This window comes from Cricetulus griseus, chromosome 7 (genome assembly GCF_003668045.3).
Source record: "Cricetulus griseus strain 17A/GY chromosome 7, alternate assembly CriGri-PICRH-1.0, whole genome shotgun sequence".
NCBI lineage: Eukaryota > Metazoa > Chordata > Mammalia > Rodentia > Cricetidae > Cricetulus > Cricetulus griseus.
In genome coordinates, this window is record NC_048600.1 from 45,939,203 (window position 1) to 45,964,523 (window position 25,321).

The following is a 25,321-nucleotide window of genomic DNA, read 5'->3' on the forward strand; positions in this document are numbered from 1 at the left end:
CTTCGCTGAGCTGTGGCCTCGCTCTGGGCTCCCCTGGCTGTGTGCAAAAATGCCCGGAAACCCAGGGTACCGCCAGGGGGTGCTTCAGCGTTCCAAGTTGCCTATGTGTTCACAGATTCTCTGGTTCAACATTGACTTGCAGCCTTTGGTCCCCCTGAGCCCCAGAGTCTCACATTTTTAAATATTTACTATGTGGACAACGGTATCCATTATGTACTACCATATTACAATGGATTTTAGTGTGTATTTGGCACTGCCGATTTATCCTGCCTCCTGAGTCCTTAGGATATTCATAGGCATTCCTTTCCCACTCACTATTGATTGTAAAAAAAATTGCTTCTTGGCATAACCCTCCTTTGAGGATCCCATAACAATACTTAGGTCTATCTTAATTTTGCCAGGATCATGTTGCTTTTCATTAAATCCCACATAGTTCCATCTACATTTAAAGGGGCTGGAGAGATGGCTCAGCAGTGAAGAGCACTCTCTGTTTTTCCAGAGGACCCGGGTTTGATTCCCAGCACTCACACGGCAGCTCACAACTGTTGGTAACTCCAGGTCCAGTGTATCTGAAGCCCTCTTCTCTCCTCCACAGTCATGCAAGTGGTGCACAGACATTCATGCAGTCAAAAGATAAAAGTATAAGATAAAATTAAAGAAATTTAAATCTACATTTAAAAATCCCTTTAAAGTGGGCATGGCGGCACAGGCACAGGTTAATCCCAGTACCCAGGAGTCAGAGGCAAAGGGATCTCTGTGAATTCAAGACCATCCCATTCTAAATAGGAAATTTCAGGCCTTCCAGAGCTACATAACGACACACCGACTCTACCCCCACCCCAAACACACAAAATAAAACCAATGAAGGTTTTATTTTTATTCCTCTCTCTGTGGCGCGCGCGCGCGTGTGTGTGTGTGTGTGTGTGTGTGTGTGTGTGTGTGTGTGTGTGTGTGTGTGTGGTATGCTCCACCTCCCAAGATCTGGGATTATAGGCATGTGCCACAGAGCCCTGTGTATTTTAGCTAACTTTGAGGTGTACAAGTCAGTCACAGAGCCCTGAGTATTTTAGCTAACTTTGAGGTGTACAAGTCAGTCACAGAGCCCTGTGTATTTTAGCTAACTTTGATGTTAGCTAAAAGTCAGTGACCTTATGTTCATTCACAATGTTATGCAGATCATCACTGCTACCCATTTCCAGAACTTTTTCCTCACCTAACTAGATCCTCCAACCTACTAGCCATAACTATTCATCCTTCTCCTAAAGCCCCTGCCAACCAGGAGGCTGCTTGCTGTCCCTAAAAATTTGCTCATTTTTGATATTTCACAAACGTGAAGTCATACACTGTGTGGTCTTTGCTTTATTGGCTTCTTCCACTCAACATATTTTTTAAGGCTCAGCTACATAGTATAACAAATTTACTCTTTTGAGTCAATGGCTGAAGAGTATTCTATTGTGAGGTACAGCTGTAGCTCAGTTAGAATGTAGGTAGAATGTTTGTCTAATAAGTGCATGTGTATGCATGTATTATGTATATATCCAGCCCTGAGTGCAATTCCCAAGCATTGCACAAACTGGACATGGAGGTACATATCTGAAATCTCCACACTCAGGAGTTAGAAGGAAGGGGATCAGAAGCTCAAGGTCATCCTTGGCTACATAAAGTGTTTGATCCCAGCCTGGCCTACATGAAATCCTATGAGAAAGAAAGGAAGAAAGAAAAAAGAAAGAAAGAAAGGAAGAAAGAAAGAAAGAAAGAAAGAAAGAAAGAAAGAAAGGGGGAAGGTAGAAAGGGGCAGTAGATTCTTTGGATTATTCCACCTGTTTGTTTCCTACATACTCACATGATGTCTCTCATTTTTCCCTGTATTTCTAGAGGAGTCTACACTGGAGTACAAGCAGTGTTAGGGACATCACTTCCTGAGAGGATATGTGGGAGGGAGTTTCAAAACATGGTTATTTGGTTGAGGGAGAAAAGACATAACTGTCAGTGGAGGGCTTGGGGTGGGCTGTTGCCAAGTCTTCTGATGCTCCAGACCCAGAGCCTGCTCTACAGAGAGAAGACATGCCTGTGTGTGGAGGCATGCCGTTATGCCTCTCTGGTTCTGAATCCCGTCTTTACTGTGGAGAGGGACAGCAGTACAGGGCAGATAAATGAGTACCAAGTTTGCCCCAAAGACCGAGTCTTCATATCTGGATGGCCCTCAGATATTAGTGTCCAAAGTGTGTACCTGAGGTGTTTGGTGCCCTGCAGTTGCACCATGTACCTCCAGTTTCATTCATATTGGGCTTCTGGGGTGCTAAGGGTGTCTAGGGGAGGGTGAAGGAGGATTCAGTATCAATCTGGAAAAGGAAGGACTGGATCAGCCACCCACTGGGGAGTCCTGGAAATTTTGGGGTTTTTTTTTTTTTTTTTTTTTTTTTTTTTTTTTTTTTTTTTTTTTTTTTTTTTTTTGTGTGGTTTGTGTGTGTGTGTGTGTGTGTGTGTGTGTGTGTGTGTGTGATGAAAGGTAGCAGCAGGGAAGGAAACTATTCCAGCAAATTTATGTTCAGCCTGGTGGGAAACCCAGTGTATGAATGAACCCAGCCATGTACTGCAGGACAAGACTTTGTCCAGAAACCCTGGGCAGAGGACTCTGTTTGGCCCCTCTTCTCTTCCCTCTACTTCCCCTTCTTTCCTCCCTGCTTTTGTCTGGCCTTCTGCTTCAGCACAGGAGACCTAAGTCCCAGTCTAAGGATGTGTCCTCCTAGGCTTCCCCACACCAGTCGGGGCACCTTTGCAGATGCAGACAACCCAGGCACACAGGCTTCTTCCTACTTAGGCTTTATTCAAAGACCAAGAGGTACAGGTGCCAGGGAGGGAGGAGGGCCTCGCCAGATGGCAAGCCCGGTAGGCGTCAGCCCCGAGGCTCCAGTTTAACGGTACTTGGAGGTCAGGACGGTGCTCACAGAGGCAAGGAATTTGTCCAGAGAGGCGTGCACCGCGGGGGTGAAGTCGGCTGGGTGGTGGTTGGCCAGGGTCACCAGCAGGCAGTGGCTCAGGAGCTGCGGAGACAGGGAGGGTCAGTCCTTGGCAGTAGACACCTAGTCAGTCGCCTGGAATCCTCTTTGTGGAGCCACTGTGTTCCCTGCCCTGGGCACGAGGGTCCCCACGCCCTCCCTCCCTGCAGGTCCCAGATCCTGCTTCACCATCCCACCCCACCCACGCCCATGCCCATGCCGCCTTCAGACCCGAGCACACACCTTGAAGTTGACAGGGTCCACACGCAGCTCGTGGGCGTGCAGGTCGCTCAGAGAGGACAGGGTGCCGGGCAGGTCATCGAGGTGGCTAGCGGCCTTGGCCAGGGCGTCTGCGACCTTTGCGCCGTGGGCCTTGACCTGGGCAGAGCCGTGGCTTACATCAAAGTGAGGGAAGTAGGTCTTGGTGGTGGGGTAGGTAACGAACATCCTGCGGGAAGAAGGTGGGAGGAGGAGTTGAGGAGGTCACAGGAAAGCGCAGTTGGGGGCTGCCGGCTGAGCACCAGAACTGCTTTGGATCCCGTGGTCCTTCCGGAGCAGAGGCCCGGCCTCACCTCTCTAGGGCCTCCGCGCCATATTCAGCACCGTGGCCGCCAATCTTGCCCCAGGCACCCTTGATGTTGTTCTTGTCGTCCGCAGAGAGCACCATGGTGATTCTTTCCTGAGTCTGTCAGAGTCAGAAGTGTATTGAGCCGGCTGCAAGTTGCACTTTTATATCCGCGGCGCCTGAGACACGCCCTCGGGACGGCCCTCATTGGCTGGCCAGGGCGGTGCGCTGCAGACCAAGGCTGGCAGGGGGCGCCCGGGGTTGGCGAGGCGGCCACTGGCCTCCACCTGGTGCAGGAAATCCTGATCACCTGCTGGTGTGCTTGCTTCTATCCCCTTCGTTTGTCTCCAGTGATGGGTGTTTGGGGAGAAGTAAGGGTCCCAGTGACTTTCGCAGAGAAGGAAGTCACTCAGACCAACCTGAGCAGTGCCCACCCCTCTCCACCTTGCTCTAGGTCCTAGCTTCTAGCTCTTCCTCCTAACCCACACATTCCCTGCTCTGGCTCCACACTCTTCTGGGAACAAGATGCTAGAGACCCACAGGAACCCTCTCCCTGTCTTTCCCCCTCTTCCTGTGTTTTCTTTTCTCTTCCCTTTGTCTACTCTCCTCTCCTGGCTCCTCCTTTCTTTTCTTCTGCTCTCCCCCTTTCCTCGTTTGTGTGGACGGGTTTTGTTGTTTTCCAGGCTGGCCTGGAATTCTTTGGCTCAAGTGAACCTCCCGACTCAGCCTTCTAAGTGCAGAGAACTGCAGAGAACTGCAGGAGCAGGTCTCCAGACTCTGACTGGCATCCAGCTGCCCGCCCACTGCTCCCATGGATGAACAGGAAAGAGCTGAGAGCTGGTTTTGGTGTCACACGTGGGGAACCTCGTGTCCTGGCAGACTGAGGCAGGAGGATTGCTTGAGCCCAGGAATTCAAGTTCAGCCTCTGCCAATAATAGCAAACAGTAGTAAAGAAGCTGGGGGTGGGCTGGATGTTGTTGGCGCATGTCTTTAATCCCAGCTCTGGGGAGGCAGAGGCAGGAGGATCTCTGTGAGTTTGAGACCAGCCTGGTCTCCAGAGCGAGTGCCAGGATAGGCTACAAAGCTACACAGAGAAACCCTGTCTCGAAAAACAAAAAACAAAACAAAACAAAACAAAAGCTGGGGGTGTAACTGGATGACAGAATGTTTACCCAGAGGAAGGTTCTGGATTCAGTCCCCGCACTGCAAAAATAAATCTGTGACGAAACAGAGCATGAGGCAGTGGTCAATGGAAACTCCTGGGCTTGGTTCCAACTTTTTTGGCTTGGGATGAGGGTGGACAAGCACCCCACCTTTCTGTTCCTACACTGATTTTGAACTTATGACCTTCCTGCTTCTACCTCTCAAGTTTTGGGGTTACAGTTTGCACTAAATCATCTAGCTTAGCTGGACAGTGGTGGCTCACGCCTTTAGTCCCAGTACGTGGGTGGCAGAGGCAGGCAGATCTCTGTCAGTTTGAGGCTAGCCTGGTCTACAGATGGAGTTCCAAGACCATCTAGGGCTGTTACACAGAGAAACCCCATCTTGAAAAACCAAACCACACAAACAAATCACCTACTTAGTTTTTTTTCAAGCTGTGCCTGGCCTTGAATTAGTTATTCTCCTGCCTCAGTTTCCATAGTAACTGGGACCACTACCCTGAAGACATGTTCTGCTGTGATCTGTGTTGTATGTTTAGCTGGTATGGGTCAATGACATTTTTAAGGAGGCAGCATATCTCAGAGCTTTCCTCCTCAGTATCCTGAGATAATCTCTCTAGGAAGGCTGTGTTTTCCCAGGCTATAGGAATGGTTCAGAGCTCTTCTCTCCAGATGTTCACACTGGCTCTTGACCCTCATTGCAGCTGCAGAAACGTTCTTGGGCCAAGACAGAAATATGGTCACTGCTGACATGTCAGTGACACAGACACATAGGTTACCACCCAGACAGATTTTATTTAGACCAGGGCATGTAGGTGTGGAATGGAAGGAGGGCTAAGAGGACCACAGTTCTGGTTTAACAGTGTTTCCAAAATTGTCCAGAGCAAAAAGCCACCTCTAGGGTGATTTTATCTAAGTGGAGGCTGGCGTCATTAGATACCATGGAATGAGGTACTTGTTGATCATTTGTCATAGAGGCAGTGGAGAGCTCCTAGCTTCATTTTCTGGAATCGTTGAGGTTGATATCATGTTCTGAGACCTCCTACCCTTTATCTTTCTGAGCCCTGCCTGCTTGCTGACTTTGAAGTTGGCCTGGGACACATACAGCTCAGTTCACTCAGAGCTGCCAGGAGAATGGGGAAGTTGTTCATTTGGTCCACTGCATGGCTCAGCACATGGGTTGAGCCTTGGGTCTTTACCTGGACAGAAGCAGGGTTCTGGTTGTAGTCAGGGAAGTAGGTCCTGAGGAAGCTATTGAACAGCCTATGAAGAGAAGCAGTGGTGGTGGTGGGTAAGGGGGATTGGGAAAGGCTGGGGAAACTTCAGTTAGGGACTAGAGACAGGACCGAGGGGTGGCTTTCATTGTTCAACCCAGGAGTTAGAACAGGGGAGAGGGCAGGACAGTCTTCGTCTTTCCAGGGTCTCCTAATAATAATCAGGCTTATGCCTTTTAACCTTGCTCCAGATAGCCCCACTGTTGGCCTTATCATCAACAGAGAGAACCATGGCAGTTGCTTTCTTAGTCTGTGTCTGAACCGGAGCTGCTGGGTCTGGGGAGTACTGTGCATTTATGTACAGTGTTCAGGAGACGGATGAGGTAGTGTGCTATAGTAGGGTGTGAGTGCTGCTGAGCTCATTTATCTGGGGAGGCACTGCATGGAGAAAGTGCAGGTGGGAGGAGTCAGGGCACAACTCTCATGGCCACTTTAAGTCTCCCAGTACTGTGCAGGCAGAGGCCAGGCTCTTTATGCTGTAAACTTGTGGTTCTTACACAGTTTCTAGAAGCTGCTAAATACAAAATCCTTCCTTATGTGGCTCAGACTCAGACTGACTTGGGCAGAGGAGTACAACATTTAAAAATTTAAATAACATTCATTTGTTTGTTTGTATATTATGTGTGTGTGTGTGCCCAAGTGCATGCACATAGACATACTTGTGCTATGGCACATATGTGAAAGTCAGAGAACAACTTGTAGGAGTCATTCTTTCCTTCCACCACATCCATCTTGGGGATTTAATTAGGTCCTCAGGCTTCATGGCAAGTGCCTTTACTGGCTGATCCAATTCACCAGCAAGGCAATCTTATATGCTATTTTCTATCATGTTTTCCTAAGGACTAAGGCTGTTTTGTGTCCATGTTGCAATTGAGAGGTAGTTAACTTCCCCTCCTCTCTCTGGTCAGCTAGTGCTCAGGCTGTTCAGGGTAACAGGTCCTCAGCACCTGCTGAGGTAGTTTAGGGAGCCATGGATAGGGCATCCCTTTTCAGATCTGGCATTACGCCGGAGCAGGTCTAGTGTTCCCTGTATTATGGGGTGTCATTCTGGAGACCATATGTAGTCACTGTTTACAAAGTTTCCGGATCTTGCTCTCTCTCTCTCTTTTTAAAGATTTTATTTATTATATATACAACATTGTGCTTCCATGTATATCTGCACACCAGAAGAAGGCACCAGATCTCATAATGGATGGTTGTGAGTCACCATGTGGTTGCTGGGAATTGAACTCAGGACCTCTGGAAGAGCAGCCAGTGCTCTTAACCTCTGAGCCACCTCTTCAGCCCCCAGGATCTTGCTCTCTTTAGCTTTTGTTCTTTGCTAACAAACCACAGGAGCCCTGTGGTTTTTGCCCTTCAGTCAATCTGGGAGTATGGAGACAGGACTTGGATGAGGGCATCTGGTGGAAAAGCACCCTGAAGTTTAAGTATCTAGTATGGGGTGGGGAGGTACTGTCCGGTATCTACCATGCACTGTGATCTCAAAATAATTGGAAAAACCTAGTGAGTTCATGTTTGTCTGCCTGGTAGCTCAGACATGCACAGAATCAACCAACTTGTCAATGTGATCTCTGCCACATTGTGGCCACCAACAATCCCCATCTCTCCCCATGTTGAGAGGTTCAGGGAAAGAGGTAACAGGTCAAGGATTGTTGCAGAAAGAGCATGCTAGGAAGGAACAGGAGTGAAGCCTGGGCCTGCCCAACTTGATCAGGCTTCAGGTTATACACTTGATCCCAGGGGCTTGGTTCTGTATTTGTTTGCAAAAGTCCAGGGGATTGACTGCTGGAAGTCCCAACAAGGGAGATGAAAGGAGAACGAATGCATATCTGCTCTGGGGATGGTATGACACGCCCTGGTGTCAGATTTGACTTGGAAAAGAATACACTCCCCTGCTCCCATCCAAGCTCTCTTTCTGCCCCATGGCACTCCAGGGGCATAGGAGGACTAACCTGAATGGACATTTAAGAATTCTAGGGGACTCTCTGAGGGATACTGATGTAACCTGTCTAGTTTTCCAAAATGTTAAACACCATTTTGAAGCCTCTGTTAATGGATGTGCACAGATTGAGCCCAGAACATTAGCAGTACCTTTCAACCAGCACCACACAACTTGTCCCCCTCTGCCTGCATCTCCACAATGAACTCACCCTGCAGATGGGAGGAGACCAGTAGCACCCTGAAACACTGGAGTAGCAGTTTTAGGAAGAGGGACGTGTCAGCCATTCAGCCACAGTAACTCCTGTTGAACTTGCCCAGATGTGCTCTGGATCCTTATGTAGGCTGGATAAGCTCACAGGAAAGTTGGTAGGGCCCACCCGAAGCACCAGAGAGTGTCAGATGCTGCACAACCAAGTACATAGCGTGAGCATGCGCAATCTGTGGCTTAGCTCCTCTCTGACATTTATTTAGTTGCATGAAATCTTGGTGTTGGGGTTTAGTGTGAATAGCTTGCCTCAGCTGGTTAGGGAGCAGGCAGGGCAGCCATGTGGCTCCCACTAACCCTAACAATGTTCAAACAGGGGAAACCTCGGGTGAGCCCTGTGCCCCACATCCCTGACAGGGTAAGGTGGAGGATTAAGATCTGACCGAAAACGTGCGTGGGCTGGTCCTGGGATGCTTCCTAGAGGCCCTGGAGACCCTGCCATTTCCACCCGAGTAACAGCTGTGCCCCTAAAGTGTGCCTGGTGGTGGTTGGTGAGGTACAATGTGGACGCACTCCCGGGTGCTGAGTTTGGCACAGGCGTGGATTACTCAAGGGGGCACGCGCCCGGCCTCTTCATCAGAGCTCCTCTACCCAGCTTGCCCTGATCTGCTGAGCTCAACAGGAACGCAGAGCCCTTCCACCTGTGCACAGAAATATGCCCAGAGCGACAACTGCGGATGGGGCTTCTGGTACAGGCTCCGCTTGCTCCTGTGTATGGATGTCTTCGTTTCGAACTCCCGGAACTTGTAATTACTCCTATGAAGGCAGTTACAGCTCTGTCAGGATGGAGCCAGCAAGAATCGGCCAGGAAATCCTCTGTTCTTTTAAAGACAGGGACACCTCCTCCCCCAGCTGCTAGGGAGGAGGGAGCTGTGATGTCAGATTTCGGGTAATTCCTGATCACCCACCACTCTGTTCGAAGAGATTTAGGAAGGCGAGGAGAAGTCCAGCTGGCCCTGGGATGCTCTGACTCTGGGGTTCTCAAGGGCAAGACCCTCCCCCAACCACCCTAGGAATGTCTTCTAGGCAGTGTGTGACACTAGGACCCACAATGTTTCTGCGAAGGCCCTGTCCATACCCTAGCGTCCCCATCCCGGTTTCCCTCCAAGACTGAGAACACAGGACCAGTTATTTCCATCTTCAACCATTTATTGGGGGCTACAAAAAAAGACCCGAGGGAGGGTTCAGTGAAGGGGAGGAGAGGGGTCGTAGCCCGTCTTGGGGGTCGTGGCGGTGGGGCTTAGCGGTACTTCTCAGTCAGGATGGAAGACAGGATAGTCATGAACTTGTCCCAGGCTTCGTGGACTTCAGCTGTGAAGTCGGCGGGGAAGCGTGCGGCCAGGGTGACCAGCAGACAGTGGGACAGGAGCTGCAGAGGCGAGAAGGGAGGAGATTCAGTGCACAGTGCCGCGGAGACCCCACTCGATTTCCTCCTTTGTGTCCTTCCCTGATGATCTCCCCTTCCATTCTCACAAACCCACCTTGAAGTTGACAGGGTCCACACGCAGGATGTAGGCATGCAGCTCACTCAGCTTGGTCAGAGCACACGAGAGGTTGTCGATGTTCTTAACGGCCTCGCCGACAGCAGCCAAGATCTTGGAGCCATGGGCGCGCAATTGCTGCGACCCGTGGTGCAGGTCGAAGTGCGGGAAGTAGGTCTTTGTCTGTGGGTAGCTGCAGAAGAGCCTGGGGGTCGGGAGAAAGCGTTAGTTTTTTTTTTTTTTGTGGGGGTGGGTGTGTGGGTGGGTGGGTGTGGGTGTTTCATTAGGTGGTGGGCTAGGACCCTGGCTCTTGCCTTGGGCTCAAAACTTAAGGGGTACACAAAGACCTACCAGACAGAAAAAGAAAACAAAACAATATTTTACACAGTGTTTAAAGAAATAAAGCTAGGGGCTGGAGAGATGGTTCAGTGATTAAGAGCACTGACTGCCCTTGAAGGGAACTTACAACCTCCTGTAACTAGGGTGCAAGGGATCTGATGCCTCTAGCTTTCGTTGGCACCTGTGCGCTCTCTCTCTCTCTCTCTCTCTCTCTCTCTCTCTCTCTCTCTCTCTCTCTCTCTCTCTCTCGCTCTCTCTCGCTCTCTCTTGCTCTCTCGCTCTCTCAATCTTAAAAAACAAAACCCAAGATTGATGTTACTATTTCCTATTGCACCAGGCTCCATATGGCAAGGCATTGCATCCACTGGTGAGTTCATCCATTCATTCCTATTCATTCAACAAAGACTTGTGGAGCCATGTGGAGGACTTTGATGAGGGCTGTGAATGTCCATCCACCTACTCTAGCTTCTCATCAGCCCGCCTGGATCCCCTCCTTACAAGCATTGCTCTCACGGCCAGTCCCTCTTCATCACCGTGTTTTCCTCACTGCCCGTCCTTACCACCCCCTCCTCATGGCCCTTTCTCAGTGGCTTCTCCCCACTAACTCCTCCTTGTCACCCCCTTCTTACTGATCCCTGGCTTCCGACTGGAGTGACTGTGCCTGGACTTACCTCTCCAGAGTCTCGGTGCCGATGGCCTCGGTCTGGGAAGCCATCTTGTCCCACATGGACATGACGATGGCTCTCTCACTCTTCATCAGAGACATGGTGGTGGTGGTGGTGAGGACTGCAGGCTGTGCTGGAGCTGAAAGCACTCAGGGTTGGCCTGATGGTGCTGTCTCCAGTGTCCCCTTATATACACAAAGTCAGGGGCCCTGCCAGGCTGCGGCCACTGGTTGGGAGAGAGGAGGGGGCTTGTAGGGTGGGGCCTGTTATCAGACACAGTGACCCACAACGGGAAACAGGACCCAGTGGGATTTCGAGGTCAATTGCTATCACTCTTGCCCACTCCCCTTCGGCTAAGGGTGGTGTTGGTCATAGTCCTGCACAGAGACCAGGAGAGATAGGGGCCCAGCCATGTCAGGAGGCCATTCCTGTGTCCAGATCTGCACTGTCCTTCATTTCAGAATCACAAATTGTTTGTGCCACCCTGTCCCCTAGTTCCTGCGACTCTTGGTTTTCCTCCAAGGAAGTAGTAGTCCCTATCACTCAGCACGGAGGCAAGAGTATGGAAAACTGCTCCCACCAGGAGGTGACAGATTAACAAAAGAAAATCATCCATTTGCACCATAGCCCTCCATAGCAACCAGTGTCTGGAGAAACACAAATGATTCTTTTAGTTTATCTTAACATGTAGTGAAGTTGATTTGCTCATTGTCTTCTGAAATGACACACATACAGATTTATGTAACCAAGTTACAATCAGGATAAAGAATAGCCCTGCCATCCCAGAAACCCCCACAGCCACCCATTTGCTGTCTCATCTTCCTCTTGCTCCCAACCTAAGCCATGCTAATCCATGTTTCTCAAAAATGTGTATAACTGGAATCATACAGCACTCTGTCCTTTAAGACTGGCTTCTTTCTTCTGCAGTATCAGCAGTTGGCTACTCTTTATTTTATGGTATGAATACTGCAGCAGTTTACCCTTTCATTCACTGAAGGACTTTTGGGCTGTTTCTTGTGTAAGGTTATTACAAATAAAGATGCTTTGAATATTCATAGGGAAGGCTATGCATGAACACAGGTTTCTATGTCTCTATCTCCGTGTCTGTAGACACAGCTATAGCTAGGAGTAAAATTGCTGGCGTATGCAAAATGCATATTTTAACCTTATAAGGAATGCCAAACTGTCTTCGTGAGTGTCTTTACTATGAGTATCATTGCCAGAGTTCTTGAATCTTGGCTGTTTTGACAGGTAAATAGTGGTATAATAACATTGTGGCTGAGAATCATGTTCCTCCGATGGCCAGTGATGTGGAAGATCTCTCCATCTGGCTACTTGCCACCCATATGTTATCTTTGGTAGCCTCATTGTCCAAGTACTTAGTCCACTTTTGAACTGAGGTGTTTTCTTGCTGGTGGTTTCTGGTTATTCTGTGCACAATCTGGATACATTTCTTTTTGTCAGATATTCTGTTCACAAATACCTTCTATTAGTTTTTTTCCTTTTTCATTTCATCCTTTAATTTTTTTCCATTGATCATTTATTTATTTTGTGTGCAGAAGCATGCACGTGCCACATGTGGAAGTCAGGAGGCTGCTAACTCACATTAGTAAGCTTGGTGCTAAGCCTCTACCCACTTAGTGAGACATCTCATCCAGCCCTCAGTTCATCCTAATAAAGTTTTAATTTATCAAGCTTCTATTTTAGAGCTCACTCTTTTGGGCTGGGTTTAGTGGTGCATGCCTTTGATCTCAGCACTCAAAAAGCAGAGGCAGGTGCATCTTAGTAAGCCTCAGGACAACCTAGTCTAAATAGTGAGTTCCAGATCAACCCGGGCTATATAGCGAGACCCTATCTCAAAATTAAATTAAGTGGAAGAAAGAATTTTTGTTTTTGAGACAACGTCTCACTATATAGCCTTGGCTATCCAGGAACTTGCTATGTAGATCAGGCTGGATCACAGAGACCAACCTGCCTCTACTCTAGTGCTGGAATCAAAGGTGTGGGCCACCATGCTTAGCTTAAGAAAGAATTCATTGCCTAACCACAAAACGGAAAGGTTTTTATCTATATTTTCTCTAAAAGTCATAGTTTGCTTTATGTTTGTATAGATGATTCATTTTTAGATAATTTTTGTTAACATAGGGTTAGACCTATGTTAATTTTTTTTTTTTTTTTTTTTGGCCATGGACATTTGTTCCACAGTTTATTGTGGCAAAGACTCTAGGTTCTCTATCTCTATTAAATTCACTTCTCACACTGATCAGTAAAAACTTAATTGGCTAGGCTGCAGATTTGTGCTCGCCTAGCTTGTGTGAGGCCCTGGATTTAATTCTCAGGCTTATGTTTCCCTACACCATGCTAATTAACCATCACTTCTCTGGGTCTTGGCCAAGATGATTGTAAACATTAATTAGCCATATTTTTATTACATTATTGTGTGTGCATGTGTCACAGCTTTGAGAGTCAGTTCTTGTCTTCTACCTTGTGTATCCTAGGGATGGAACCTGGGTCATCAGGCTTGGCAGCAAGTGCCTTTACCCACTGAGCCATCTTGCTGGCCCAGATTAGCCATATTTTTTTGTTTGTTTGCTTGTTTGTTTTTGTTTTTTCAAGACAGGGTTTCCCTGTGGCTTTAGAGGCTGTCCTGGAACTAGCTCTTGTAGACCAGGCTGGTCTCGAACTCACAGAGATCTGCCTGCCTCTGCCTCCTGAGTGCTGGGATTAAAGGCGTGCGCCACCACTTCCCGGCTCAGATTAGCCATATTTTTATAAAACAGTTTCTGGACACTATTCTGTCCCATTGATTTACATGTCTATGTTTAGCCACAATGACACTGCCTTGATTACTATAGGTTTATGGTAAGTCTTAAAGTTGGGTAATATCCCACAAATTGAGAAAAACAATTTTTATTTACTAATTGATTTTTAGTTTTTTTAATTTAATTTTTATTTTTTGGTTTTTCAAGATAGGATTTCTCAGGCCGGGCGTTGGTGGCACATGCCTTTAATCCCAGCACTTGGGAGGCAGAGGCAGGTGGATCTCTGAGTTCCAGGCCAGCCTGGTCTCCAGAGTGAGTGCCAGGATAGGCTCCAAAGCTTCACAGAGAAACCCTGTCTCAAGAAAAAAAGAAAAAAATAAAAGATAGGATTTCTCTGTGTAGTCCTGGCTGTCCAGAAACTTGCTCTATAGATCAGGCTGGCCTAAAACTCAGTGATTTGCCTGCCTCTACCTCCCAAGTTCTGGGATTAAAGTTGTTCGCCACCACTGCCTAGGTATCTTTTGCTTTTTTGGGAGAGGGTCTTATTATGTAGTTTAGGTTGATTTTGAATTTATAATCCTCCGGTTTCCATATCCTAAATGCTGGGATTACAGGTGTGTGCCACATGTCTGGTTAAAAAAAATATTTGGCCAGGCGGTAGTGGCGTACGCCTTTAGTCCCAGCACTCAGGAGGCAGAGGCAGGTGGATCTCTGTGAGTTTGAGACCAGCATGGGCTATAAGAGCTAGTTCCAGGACAGGCTCCAAAGAGACACAGAGAAACCCTGCCTCAAAGAACCATATGTCTAATAAAGAACATATCTAAACTAAGGGACTTGGGGATAGCTCAGTAGTGGAGCCCATGCTTAGCATGAACAAGGCCATGAGTTTAGTCCATATACCAAAACTGAAGCAAAACCATAGTTTGAAAGTTGTCAAAAAAAGTATATGTGTATATCTATATATCTATACCACTCTGTGTGTGTGTGTGTGTGTGTGTGTGTGTGTGTTCTTTTGAAACAGAGCTTCCCTGCATAGCCCTGGTTATCCTGGAACTTGCTTTGTAGACCAGGTTGGCCTTGAACTCACAGAAATCCTCCTGCCTCTGCCTCCCGAGTGCTGGGACTAAAGGTGTGTGCCACCACTGCCTGGTAAAAGTTATCCAAAATATATATTTTAAATTATAATTTGAACAGAAAGAGACAAGTAATTTTAAAAGGGGGAAAATTTTAAGCCGGGCATTGGTGAGTTCAAGGCCAGCCTTGTCTACAGAGCAAATGCCAGGATAGGCTCCAAAGCTACACAGAGAAACCCTGTCTTGAGAAAACTAAAATAAATACACAAATAAATAAAAATTTAATCAGCTTATTTTACTTAGCATAATACTCTATAGATTCATCTGCTGCTGTCAGTAGGTTCCTTTTTGTCTCTTTTTTATTTATATTCATTATTTTTATCTATTTGTATGTATATATCTGTGTGGCTGTCTGCCATGTATTGGGTGGCTGCAGAGGCGTGGCAGCACCAGATCCCTTGGAGTTAGAGTTACAAGTGAGTCACCTAACATACTAAACTTGGAGCTTTTTGTAGAGTAGCAAGTGCTCTTAACCACTGAGCCATCTCTTCAGTTCCTCTTTTCTCTCTCTCTCTCTCTATCATTTCTTTTTTTCTTTTCTTTTTCTTTTTTCTTTTTGGTTTTTCAAGGCAGGGTTTCTCTATGTAGCTATGGAGCCTAAACTGGCCTCGAACTCACAAAGATCCACCTGCCTCTGCCTCCCGAGTGCTGGTAATAAAGGCGTGCGCCACCAACGCCCAGCTCTCATTTCTTTTTTGAGACAGGGTGTCTCTGTGTAGCCCTGGCTGTCCTGGAACTAGCTCAGATCTGCCTGCCTCTCTCTGCCTCCTAAGTGCTGGGACTAAAGACACGGGCTTTTATTTCTGTCTTATTTCTTTTTTTTTTCCTGTTTTATTTCTTGGTGCGAATGTACAACAGTTTGTTTTCATCACTAATGGGTTTTTGACTGCTTCTCCAAAGAAGATATACAGAACCAGGCATGATGATGATTACCTATGATCCCAGCATTTGGGAGGCTAAGGCATTGTAGATTCTCACATAGTGAGTTCCTCAAGCTAGCATGAACTACAAAAAAACAAACAGACAAACACTGTAGATATACCACTTCATAGTTACTAGAATGGCTGTAATTAGAATGACAAAATAAAGCCAAGGTAGTGTCACAGGACTTTTTTTCAGTCCCAGCACCCAGGAGGCAGAGGCAGGCAGATCTCTGAAGAGTTCTAAGTCAGCCTGGTCTACACAGCAAGTTTCAGGACATACAGAGCTACACAGAGAAACTCTACCTCAGAAAAACATAGATAGATAGATAGATGATATCTGTATCTATATCTATATCTATATCTATATAGATATAGATAGACAGACATTAAAAAAAAACACAATTTAAGCCGGGCAGTGGTGGCACTTGCCTTTAATCCCAGCACTTGGGATCAGAGGCAGAAAGATCTCTGCTAGTTTGAGGCCATCCTGGTCTACATAGGGCTATGTAGAGAGATCCAGCCTGAAGATAAATAAATAAATAAAAGTTAAAGGTAGTGTTATCATATAGTCTTGCTGTTTCATTACTTCATATATGCTCAAGAGAAATGAAGCATATAAAATAACAATGGGGTTATTCATAGCAATATCATCCCTTTTCATTTTTGTGAACTGTGGGTTGTTTCTTTCAAATGTGATAGTCATTCTCTTTTGATAGGGTTTTTTATTTTGTTTTTGTTGTTTTGAGACAGGGTTTCTCTGTGTAGCCCTACCTGTCCTACAACTAGCTCTGTGACCAGGCCGGCCTTGAACTCAGAGATCCACCTGCCTCTGCCTCCTAAGCTGGGATTCAGCCTCTTTTGAGTTTAAAACAGCCAATAGCCCACAGGAAGACGGTTCTTTAGCCTCCTCCCTCTCTTTTGGTTTTTCAAGACAAGATTTCTCTGTGTAATATGTGTAACAGCCCTAGCTGTCCTGGAACTAGCTCTATAGACTAGGCTGGCCTCAAACTCACAGAAGTCTGCTTCTGCTTCCTGAGTGCTGGGTTTAAAGATGTGTGCCACCACCACCACCTGTCTAGGCCTCACTTGAAATGAACCGCTGTAGTATAATCAAGTGCTGGTCTCCAATCAGGGCCATCATAACAATAGTATTGATCATAATCTGAAGTGGAAATAACCCAAATGTCCCTTTTCTCCCTCCCTTATTTCTCCACTTACAACTCTTGACAGGATCTTATGTATCCCAGGCTAGCCTCAAACTTCCTAGGTAGCCACGAATGAGTTCTGAATTTTTTGATCCTTCTGTCTACCTGGTGAGTGTTGGGATTATAGGCATGTGCCACCTCACTTAGTTTATGTGGTGCTGGGAATTGAACCCAGGGCTTCATGCAAGCTAGGCAAGCACTCTACCAACTAAGCTACACGCCCAGCCCTGGCACGAGTACTTTCAAAGTTAGAAGGAACACTGGACTTTTCCAAACAGCTGGTCAGTTTATATTTCCTCTGGTGGTGTGAGTTTCCCTCCCAAGCATCTGGCACTGTTGGTCTTCTAGTCTCGTTTAATTTAGTCTTTCTGGTCAGGAGTGCAGTGATTTCTCTTGTGGTTTCCTGGTGGTGAGGGAGGCTTTGCCCTTTTTCACAACTTCACTGGCTGCTAGATTTCCTTTTCCTGAAGTACCTATGTGATGTTCATTTTTCTGTTGTGTTAGTCTCACTGAAGTGTCAGAATTCGAAAAAATATTTTAGATATGATTTCTTTGTCAGTTTTACCTGCCTTTTATCTCCCCCCAACTCTGTAGTTTGTAGCCTCCTCCTAGGGCTGCCAATCAAACCTCAGGCCTTGCCATGCAAGGTAGATGCTCTACACTGAGATACATCCTAACCCTGCTCATTCTGATTAGTAATGATGACAAGTTTCTAATCTTAAAAACTATGAGTAGTGGCACACAGTTGTAATACCAAGCATTGTGGAGGCTGAAGCAGAAGGATTGCTGTGAGTTTGAGGTCAGGCCAAGTTTATAGTATATTCTAGGACAGAGAGCTTTTCTCAAAGAAGGGACAAAAAAAAAGTTTGTAGCTTTTTTTGTTTTTGTTTTTCAAGATAGGGTTTCTCTGTTGTTACAGCCCTGGGTGTCCTGGAACTCGATTTGTAGGCCAGGCTGGCCTTCAACTCACAGACATCCTCCAACCTCTGCCTCCCAAGTTCTGGAATTAAAGGCATGCACCACCACTGCCTGGCAATAAGTTTGTAATTTTAATGCAGTCAATTTGTGGATTTGTTGACCTGTTGGAAAATGTCACATCTTTCTATCTGAAATACCCTGAGGTTGGAAACACCTTAGATATCCATCAATGTATGACAGACAAATTATAATTATGATATTTCTATGCAATGAGACACTTTTTTGGGGGGGTTAGAGGCAGGGTTCTCTGTGGCTTTGGAGGCTGTCCTGGAACTAGCTCTTGTAGACCAGGCTTGTCTGGAACTCACAGAGATCCACCTGCTTTAGTGCTGGCACTAAAGGCATGAGCCACCACCGCCCAGCGATTCACAAAGTTATGCATTGTGATTTCATGTACAGCAACTGTCCCAAACAGGCAGATCCATAGAGAGTGGATTACAGTTGTCATGCCTGGGGAGAGAGGGGAGAGGGAATGGGTGCTTCTAGGAAGATTGCTTTTTGGGGTGATGACAGTATTCTAGAACTAGAAAAAGGTAAGAGTTGTACACTATCATAATGTACAAAATGCTTCTGGCTGTTTACCTTTAAAATGTTGTTATTATTTTTGTATTTAAAGAATATATTTTATCTTATGTACTAATGGGGGGGTTGCTGCACACCCTGGCAATGTGTGGAGATCAGAGTATAACTTGTGGGAATTGGCTCTTTTCACTGTGTTGGTCCCCAGGGGTTGAGCTCAGGTTGTCAGACTTGGTGGCAATTCCTTGACCCACTAAGCCATCTCACTGGCCCTATTCTGTGTTTTTTCCCCCATGGCTTTTGAGTTGAGGTCTAGCTATATAAACCTAACTCCCCAGGAACTTTCTATGTAGCCCACAATGGTGTTGAACTTGCAGCAATCCTCCTGCCTTTGCCTCCTGAGTGTTATAGGCATGTACCACCACACCTGCCAACTTTTTGTATTTTTTCCAGATAGATCCTCACTATGTAGTCCAGACTAGCTCCAAACAAGCTATGAAGCCAAGGGACTGAAAATCATTACTTCCTGCTTGGACCTCTGAGATGCTGGGGCTGCTGATATGTGCCACCAGGCCTTGCTGCCTATGTTATTTTTTTTATTTATTCACTTTTATTTTTATTTTTGGGCAGGCAGGATTTTGTGTATTTAGAACTGGCCTCACACTCACCATATAGCCAAGGATGGTCTTGAACTTCCGATTCTCTGGACTCAGATCAAGTCAGAATATAAGATATATAAAATGAGGTTAAATAAAGAGTTGCTGGGTGTGGTGGCACACACCTTTAATTCCAGCATTTGAGAGACACATATCTGTGAGTTCATCTGGCTAGCATGATCTACATAGTGAGTTCCAGGACAGCCAGACTATGTAGACAGAACCTGTTTCAAAACAAAACAAGCAAACAAGAATAAAGGCATGTCCAAATGTCAGCATTAAAAGAGATTCTAAGCACACTTTTAAAGGCTTTGCAATGCCCTCATGTCTATTTGGCAACGGGTTTGTACTGGATTGCTTTTGTATGACATAAAATCAGTGACTTTTATCAACTGCTTTCCAAGTTCCTCACATGGCACCAAACTCTCTTTGTGTTGAGTCCTTAACCCTCATAGCCACTCTGTAAGGGCAGTTCTATCATCACTGTTTTTTGTTTTGTTTTGTTTTTTGTTTTTAAGGTAAGGAACAGAAGCTCAGGGAGATTGTAAATGTGCCTATGGTTCCAATAGAGGAGGGAACCAGCTGCATGGTTTAGTGTGGGCTGGGATACTGACTGGGAAGAGGCAGTCTTGACTTCTCCACCTGTGGACACAAAGAGCCCAGACCTGTGCAGAGTCTAGGATGCTGAAGCTGCTCTTCTACAGTCAGAATTGCAAGCTCCAGGCACATTCTGAGCTTGAGTAGCTAGGCTGAGATGTCTGTGTGGTCAGTCAAGTAGAAGACCAGGCTGGGGATCTGTACAACCCCCCAAGAAAGGTGACTATGGCTGGGCTGATTCTCCTTCTGAGTTCAGTTTCACCATTTAAATCTCTATGGTGACTTAAATCTCTTCCACTTCAGTGTTATGAAGGGTCGCCACTAGCCACAGGCATTCAGGACATGACATTTAAAACTCTCCTTTTGCTGTTCAGGGTAAGTGGCTCTTTTTTGGAGATGCAGGAACACCCAGTGGAGAAGGTGGCTCCCAGATAGGGTCTGTGAGCCCCACCCAGTGCTCTGGCTGACCAAGTGACAGGATTGATAAGGCCTGACATCATATGGTCTCCTACTCCTACACAAAGGAGACCCTTGGGGGTGGGGAGCAAGGGTCCAAAGTTCTAGTTTCCAAAAGTCTATTTCTTCTATAAAGGAGGTTATGCAACCACATTATTTAATTTTTTTTTCTTTTTTCTTTTTTTGGTTTTTTGAGACAGGGTTTCTCTGTGTAGTTTTGGAGCCTATCCTGGCACTCGCTCTGTAGACCAGGCTGGCCTCGAACTCACAGAAATCTATCTGCCTCTGCCTCCCGAGTGCTGGGATTAAAGACATGCTCCACCAACACCCGGCACATTATTTAAATTTGAAATGAGCACTCTCTCGGGGGCTGGAGGGATTGCTCACCGGTTGGGAACATTGGCTGCTCTTCCAGAGGACCCAAGTTCAATTCCCAGTACCCACATGGCAGCTCACAACTATGTGTAATTCCAGTGGTTCCGACAACCTCACAGAGACATGTAGGCCAGATACCAGCACACATTAAAAAAAACAAAAAAAAACCAAAAAAACCTCACTTCTATGGGACTTTAACACAGCAGAGTCTCTGAGGATATGCCCTGCATAGCTAGCTAGTCTGGCCTTGGTGCTTCACAGAGCAGTTTCAAATCCTACTTCTGGTGAGGAAAACGGGGTCCACAGTGGCGTTCACTGATCCATAGACCACAGTGTGACCATAAGTTCTGATTTCTTTAATAGCTGATGGTGTTTCTTAGCAATTATGCTGAGATGGGACTGAGATGAAGCACATTAAAGTCCTGGGCTCTGTATCCGTGCTGTCTGTACAGGGTGAGGCAGTCTGGGAGGAAAGTACACCAGACAGCTGTAGAATGGGATCCGGTACTTCGTGCACGCAGCATCATTTCCACCGCTAGTTTAGAGTGAGCGGTGGTAGAAAAGATTGCGCCCAGGGTTTCATGCATTACGGCTCTGCATGCTCACAACTAATCATCTGCAGACTTCTCTTTCCTTCTTGAGAAGGTCTCACTGAGTTGTCCAGGCTGGCTTTAACATTCCCCCTACCTTGGTCTCCCTAGTAGCTGGAAATACAGGTCTCCACCACCAGGCTTGAGTGCCACTATCAATTACATAGAAAAGTAAACTGTGATTGCTCCTGTGAAGGTTGCTGGCGAAAAGCGGGTCCAAAGATCGTAACGGGGCAAACACTGGGCTTCTTCATTTAGGCCCTTTTAGACCCTTGCTATCTCAGAGATGACCATTGGAGTTCCAAGCCCTGGCTAGTGGAGGAAAGCCTGGACCACAGTCCTTCCTGGCCCAAGGCCCCACCTTCTTCTAGCCCGTCCCAGGCACCCAGTCCATATCCCCATCTGCTTCCCTCCCAGCCTCACTTCCCCTCCCTACCCCTGACTCCAATCTAGGGACCCCTGCTGGGAAACATGGGAGACCTTGGTGGTAACATACAGCAGCGCTTAAACAAGACTGGGATAAAGGCTTGCAAAATGAGTAAGAGGATACCATCCCTTTAACGTAACACATCCAAACTATCAAAGGGCAACCTAAGTGCAATTCTCAGACGCTGGCAAATACTCAGATGATACCTTCTCTTTGAGTAATAGTTGGGAAAAAATGCAATAAGACTATTTTTTGTCTTTATAAATTTTGGGACACAAATAAAATAAATGAATGCTTATGAATTCTTCCTTGTTGTTATGTGATGCCCAGACTGATATGAACCCGACCTCTTTCTTTTTTTTTTCTTTTCTTTTCTTTCTCTCTCCTTCCTTCCCTTCCTTCCCTTCCTTCCCTTTCTTTCTTTCTTTCTTTCTTTCTTTCTTTCTTTCTTTCTTTCTTCCTTTCTTTCTTTCTTTCTCAGAGTTTCTCTGCATAGACCATATTTCTCATATTTTTAAGTTTGTACTCTCTGGTCAGATCAAGTGTATGACTTTAAACTACAGACACACTCCTTTGGAGAGCCACTACAGCTCAGAAAACGTGTCGAGCCCGCGTTTCCGGCCGTCCGCGCCTGCGCAGAGGCCCTGAATGGTGGCGCTCTCGGGCTCTTCGCCCGGCACTGGTGAGGTCTCGCGAGAGTGAGGACGCGCGCGTTTGTGTCCGGGCCGTGGCGCCGGCTTCCTCCGTGTCCTCGCGGGCCCGGCGCCTGGCTCTGGCTCCCACTGTAAGTGTCCGCGGTCCCCACGCGAGTTCCCTTCAGGTCCCCGCAGGATGGGGGACAACACCAGCCCCATCAGCGTGATCCTGGTGAGCTCGGGCAGCAGGGGCAATAAGCTGCTCTTCAGGTACCCATTCCAGAGGAGCCAGGAGCACCCCGCGTCCCAGACAAGTAAGTGGCGCCTGGCGGCCACCCGCCCTGCCGCGCAGGGCACAGTGCCGAGGAGGAGGAGGAGAGGAGGAGGAGGAGGAGGGCCACGGCACGACTCCGGAGTCTCCAGCCTATGAAGCAGTTTAAAAATACCTAAGGATTGCAGGCGCTAGCAGTGGTGCACATGTGTAATCCCAGCTCCCAAGAGGCCGAGGCGGGAGTATTGCCATGAGTTCAGGGCCTGCCTTTTCCCCAGATGTAAAGAAAAAGACACCAGGTTTTACGCACAGACACGAATTTATTATTTTAGAAAATATAAATTACTGTAAGGTCTGAATGCACTTGAATTCTTCTTGCTCCCACTGTCCAGTACATAAACTCCAAAAGTGTGTCCACCGAAAAATAAAGTACTGCGTTGTCCCCCCACACCCCCAATGAACCGCAGGACGTTTTTTTATGCTGTATCATCAGCCTTGAAACCTCTTCTATCTACTGAACACATCCTCTCCTAATTGTAGTGCACGGCTGTGTGAGAACATAGCCTTCCTCTGTGGGTGAATATTATTCTTAAAGCTTGGTAATGATGATACAAAGGCTTTTAAGCTACAAAAACAAAGTTGGTATCATGCTCTCAGGACCCCCCTCCCTTCCATATCCCCTATAGGGGCTACCACTTTTACCGTTTTCCAGAACCTTTCGTGTAAACACAAGCATAAGCACACATTCCTGATAAGTGGAAGTGGAGATACCGATTGCCCATTGTTGTTTGTACTTGTGTCTTTATCTCGAATACAGTATCAACCTTTGTAGAAGCCTTGTTCATTTAATGGCTGCAGCGAATTCCATGAGATGAGCATATTAAGAATTGTTCATCTAGTCCTCTGTTACAGTTTTTCAGTCTTTGGGGGCTGGGCAGGTGGTTGAGTGGGTCAGAGCACTTGCTTTCAAACATGAGGACCTCACTTTGGATCCTCAGCACCTGTGTAAAAAGCCTGGCATGATGTCATTACAGTGTGATAGAGATGGGCTGATCCTGAGAGCTCCCTGGACAGCCAGCCTGGCCTGGAGGGCTAATGAATGTTCTAGTTCAGCTAAGAGTCCCCGTAAGATGTCCGTAAAGGAAGACACGTGACATTTTGCTCTGGCCTTCACCTGTGCTTATACGTCATATGCCCATGCCCCAACATTGCCACTGACATCAACAAAAAAACCCACAAACTGCACAATGTCCATTCTGGATGTTTTTCTTTTGTAGAATATCTGTGCTAACAAATCTGGAGTCATGTGGTTTAATCTGAGGGCTAATGGTCATGTTCTAAACAGATTAATTTTCAGTCTTTATTAGTCTGATGATAAAAAGCTGCCTCTGGTAGTGTTTTGTTTGATTTTGGTTTTTCTAGACAGGGTTTCTCTATATAACCTTGACTGCCCTGTAACTCACTCTGTAGACCAGGCTGGCCTCGAACTCACAGAGATCCTCCAACCTCTTCCTCCAGAGTGTTGGGATTAAAGGCATGTGCCATCACCACCTGGCTGTATCTGATAGTTTTACTGTGCATTTGTCTTACTAAGAACAAACATGTCTTCCTAGCCATATGAATTTACTTTTCAGAGGATTCTTATCCTGTGCCTGATTCCCTCTTGAATACTTAATTTTTCCTTATAGAGGTTAAATAATTATTTATATAATTGAGTTAAAAAGTAAGAATTTTTCTGGGCATTGGTGGCACACGCCTTTAATCCCAGCACTTGGGAGGCAGAGGCAGGCAGATTTCTGTGAGTTCGAGGTCTGCCTGGTTTACATAGTGAGTTCCAGGACAGCCAAGGTTACAGAGAGATCAACCCTGTCTTGAAAAACAAAAACAAAACAAAAATGTAAGAATTTTGGTTCAGGAGTGGTGGGCATGCCTTTAATCCCAGCACTCTAGAGGCAGAGTTGGGCAGTATCTTTGAGTCCCAGGCCAGTCTGGTCTCTATAGTGAGGTCCTGATTAATCAGAGCTACATGGTAAGATCTTGTCTCAAAAAAACAAAAAGGAACTTTTTTTTTAAATCACAATAGGAAGCCAGTTTGCTTTTTCTGTTTTGATTTTTATGAAGTCAGGTTTTCAATCTAATTTCTTGTGGTTTCTGAGTTTTGCTATCTCTAAGACCTTCTGCTTTGCTAGACGATGAGGATGATGTCAGTTTGTTTTGAGGCAGGGTTTAACTCTGTATTCCAGGCTGCCTTGGAATTTACTATGTAGACTGGACTAGTCTTAAGCTGGTGATACCCTTCCTTGGAGTGCTAGGATTGCAAGTGAGCATTTCAATATTATTGACAAGAGAAAACTCTCCTGAGTTTTTCTTTAGAACATTTATTGTCTTGCTTTAAAATTAATTTACTTAAGACAGGGTCCTACTATGTATCCCTGGCTGCCTGGAGTTAGACCATACTAGTTTTGAACTCACAGAGATCCTCCTACTTCTGCCTCCTGAATGCTGGGATTAAAGGTGTGAGCCACCACTCTTGACCTTAAAGTTTATTTATCTTGATATAAAGTAGAGAGAGGCTCCTAAGAGCTAGTACAGTCTGGGTACTTGTTGAGAGTTAAGTGTGTGCTGCTTGCTTGCCTCTAGAATACTGTGGAAGGGAAGTTGTGACAGGCCAGGATGTGGCCATTTGGTTGCTGGATTTCCTTGGATATTGGCCCTCAAAAGCCAACATAATTCAATTTTCCATATGGCTGTATGATCTTAATGAGTAATTCACCTCACCTCTATCATAATTCCAGTGTTTTTTGTTTTTGTTTTGTTTTATTCCTTAATACAAAGTCTCATGTAGTTGAAGATGACCTCTAACTCTCCATGCATCCAGCTTTCACTTTCAGAGTGCTGGGATTACAGACATGTACCGTAAAATGCTTTTATGTGGTCCTTGGGATTGAACCAAGCAAGGCTTCATACATGCTAAGCAAGTGCTGTACCAACTGAACTACACTCCCAGCCCCTTTCTTTTCTCTTTAATGGCTTCTACGTGGGTCTCACATCATTTTGTGTTATGTTTCCTTCAGGTAGGATTCATCACTTACTGCCTCTTCCTGC

At 46.3% G+C, this 25,321-nt stretch overlaps 3 protein-coding genes across 5 annotated transcripts in view; 1 reads left to right on the forward strand and 2 right to left on the reverse strand.

Annotated features, from left to right (window-relative positions):
* Positions 1-2,915: 2,915 nt before the first annotated feature.
* On the reverse strand, positions 2,916-3,666 carry LOC113836650 (hemoglobin subunit alpha). The gene is made up of 3 exons (XM_027425151.2): positions 3,572-3,666; positions 3,243-3,447; positions 2,916-3,044 (listed from the first exon to the last, which is right to left on the reverse strand). The coding sequence occupies exons 1-3, from the start codon at positions 3,664-3,666 to the stop codon at positions 2,916-2,918; spliced, it is 429 nt and encodes a 142-aa protein (XP_027280952.1).
* Positions 3,667-9,444: 5,778 nt separating this feature from the next.
* Positions 9,445-10,790, reverse strand: Hbz (hemoglobin subunit zeta). Its single transcript, XM_027424836.1, has 3 exons — positions 10,696-10,790; positions 9,686-9,890; positions 9,445-9,573 (listed from the first exon to the last, which is right to left on the reverse strand). Exons 1-3 carry the CDS (start codon positions 10,788-10,790, stop codon positions 9,445-9,447), a joined length of 429 nt encoding a protein of 142 aa, XP_027280637.1.
* Positions 10,791-22,003: 11,213 nt separating this feature from the next.
* Nprl3 (NPR3 like, GATOR1 complex subunit) overlaps positions 22,004-25,321 on the forward strand; it is a 39,347-nt gene continuing 36,029 nt past the window's right edge. The window contains exon 1 of one of the 3 annotated variants that reach the window (XM_027425154.2): positions 22,004-22,259. In XM_027425154.2, the coding sequence (XP_027280955.1) occupies positions 22,142-22,259 (118 nt within the window). In that variant the 5' untranslated portion in view covers positions 22,004-22,141. The remainder of the gene's footprint in view (positions 22,260-25,321) is intronic. The other 2 variants (XM_027425152.2, XM_027425153.2) reach the window with 2 other exon arrangements.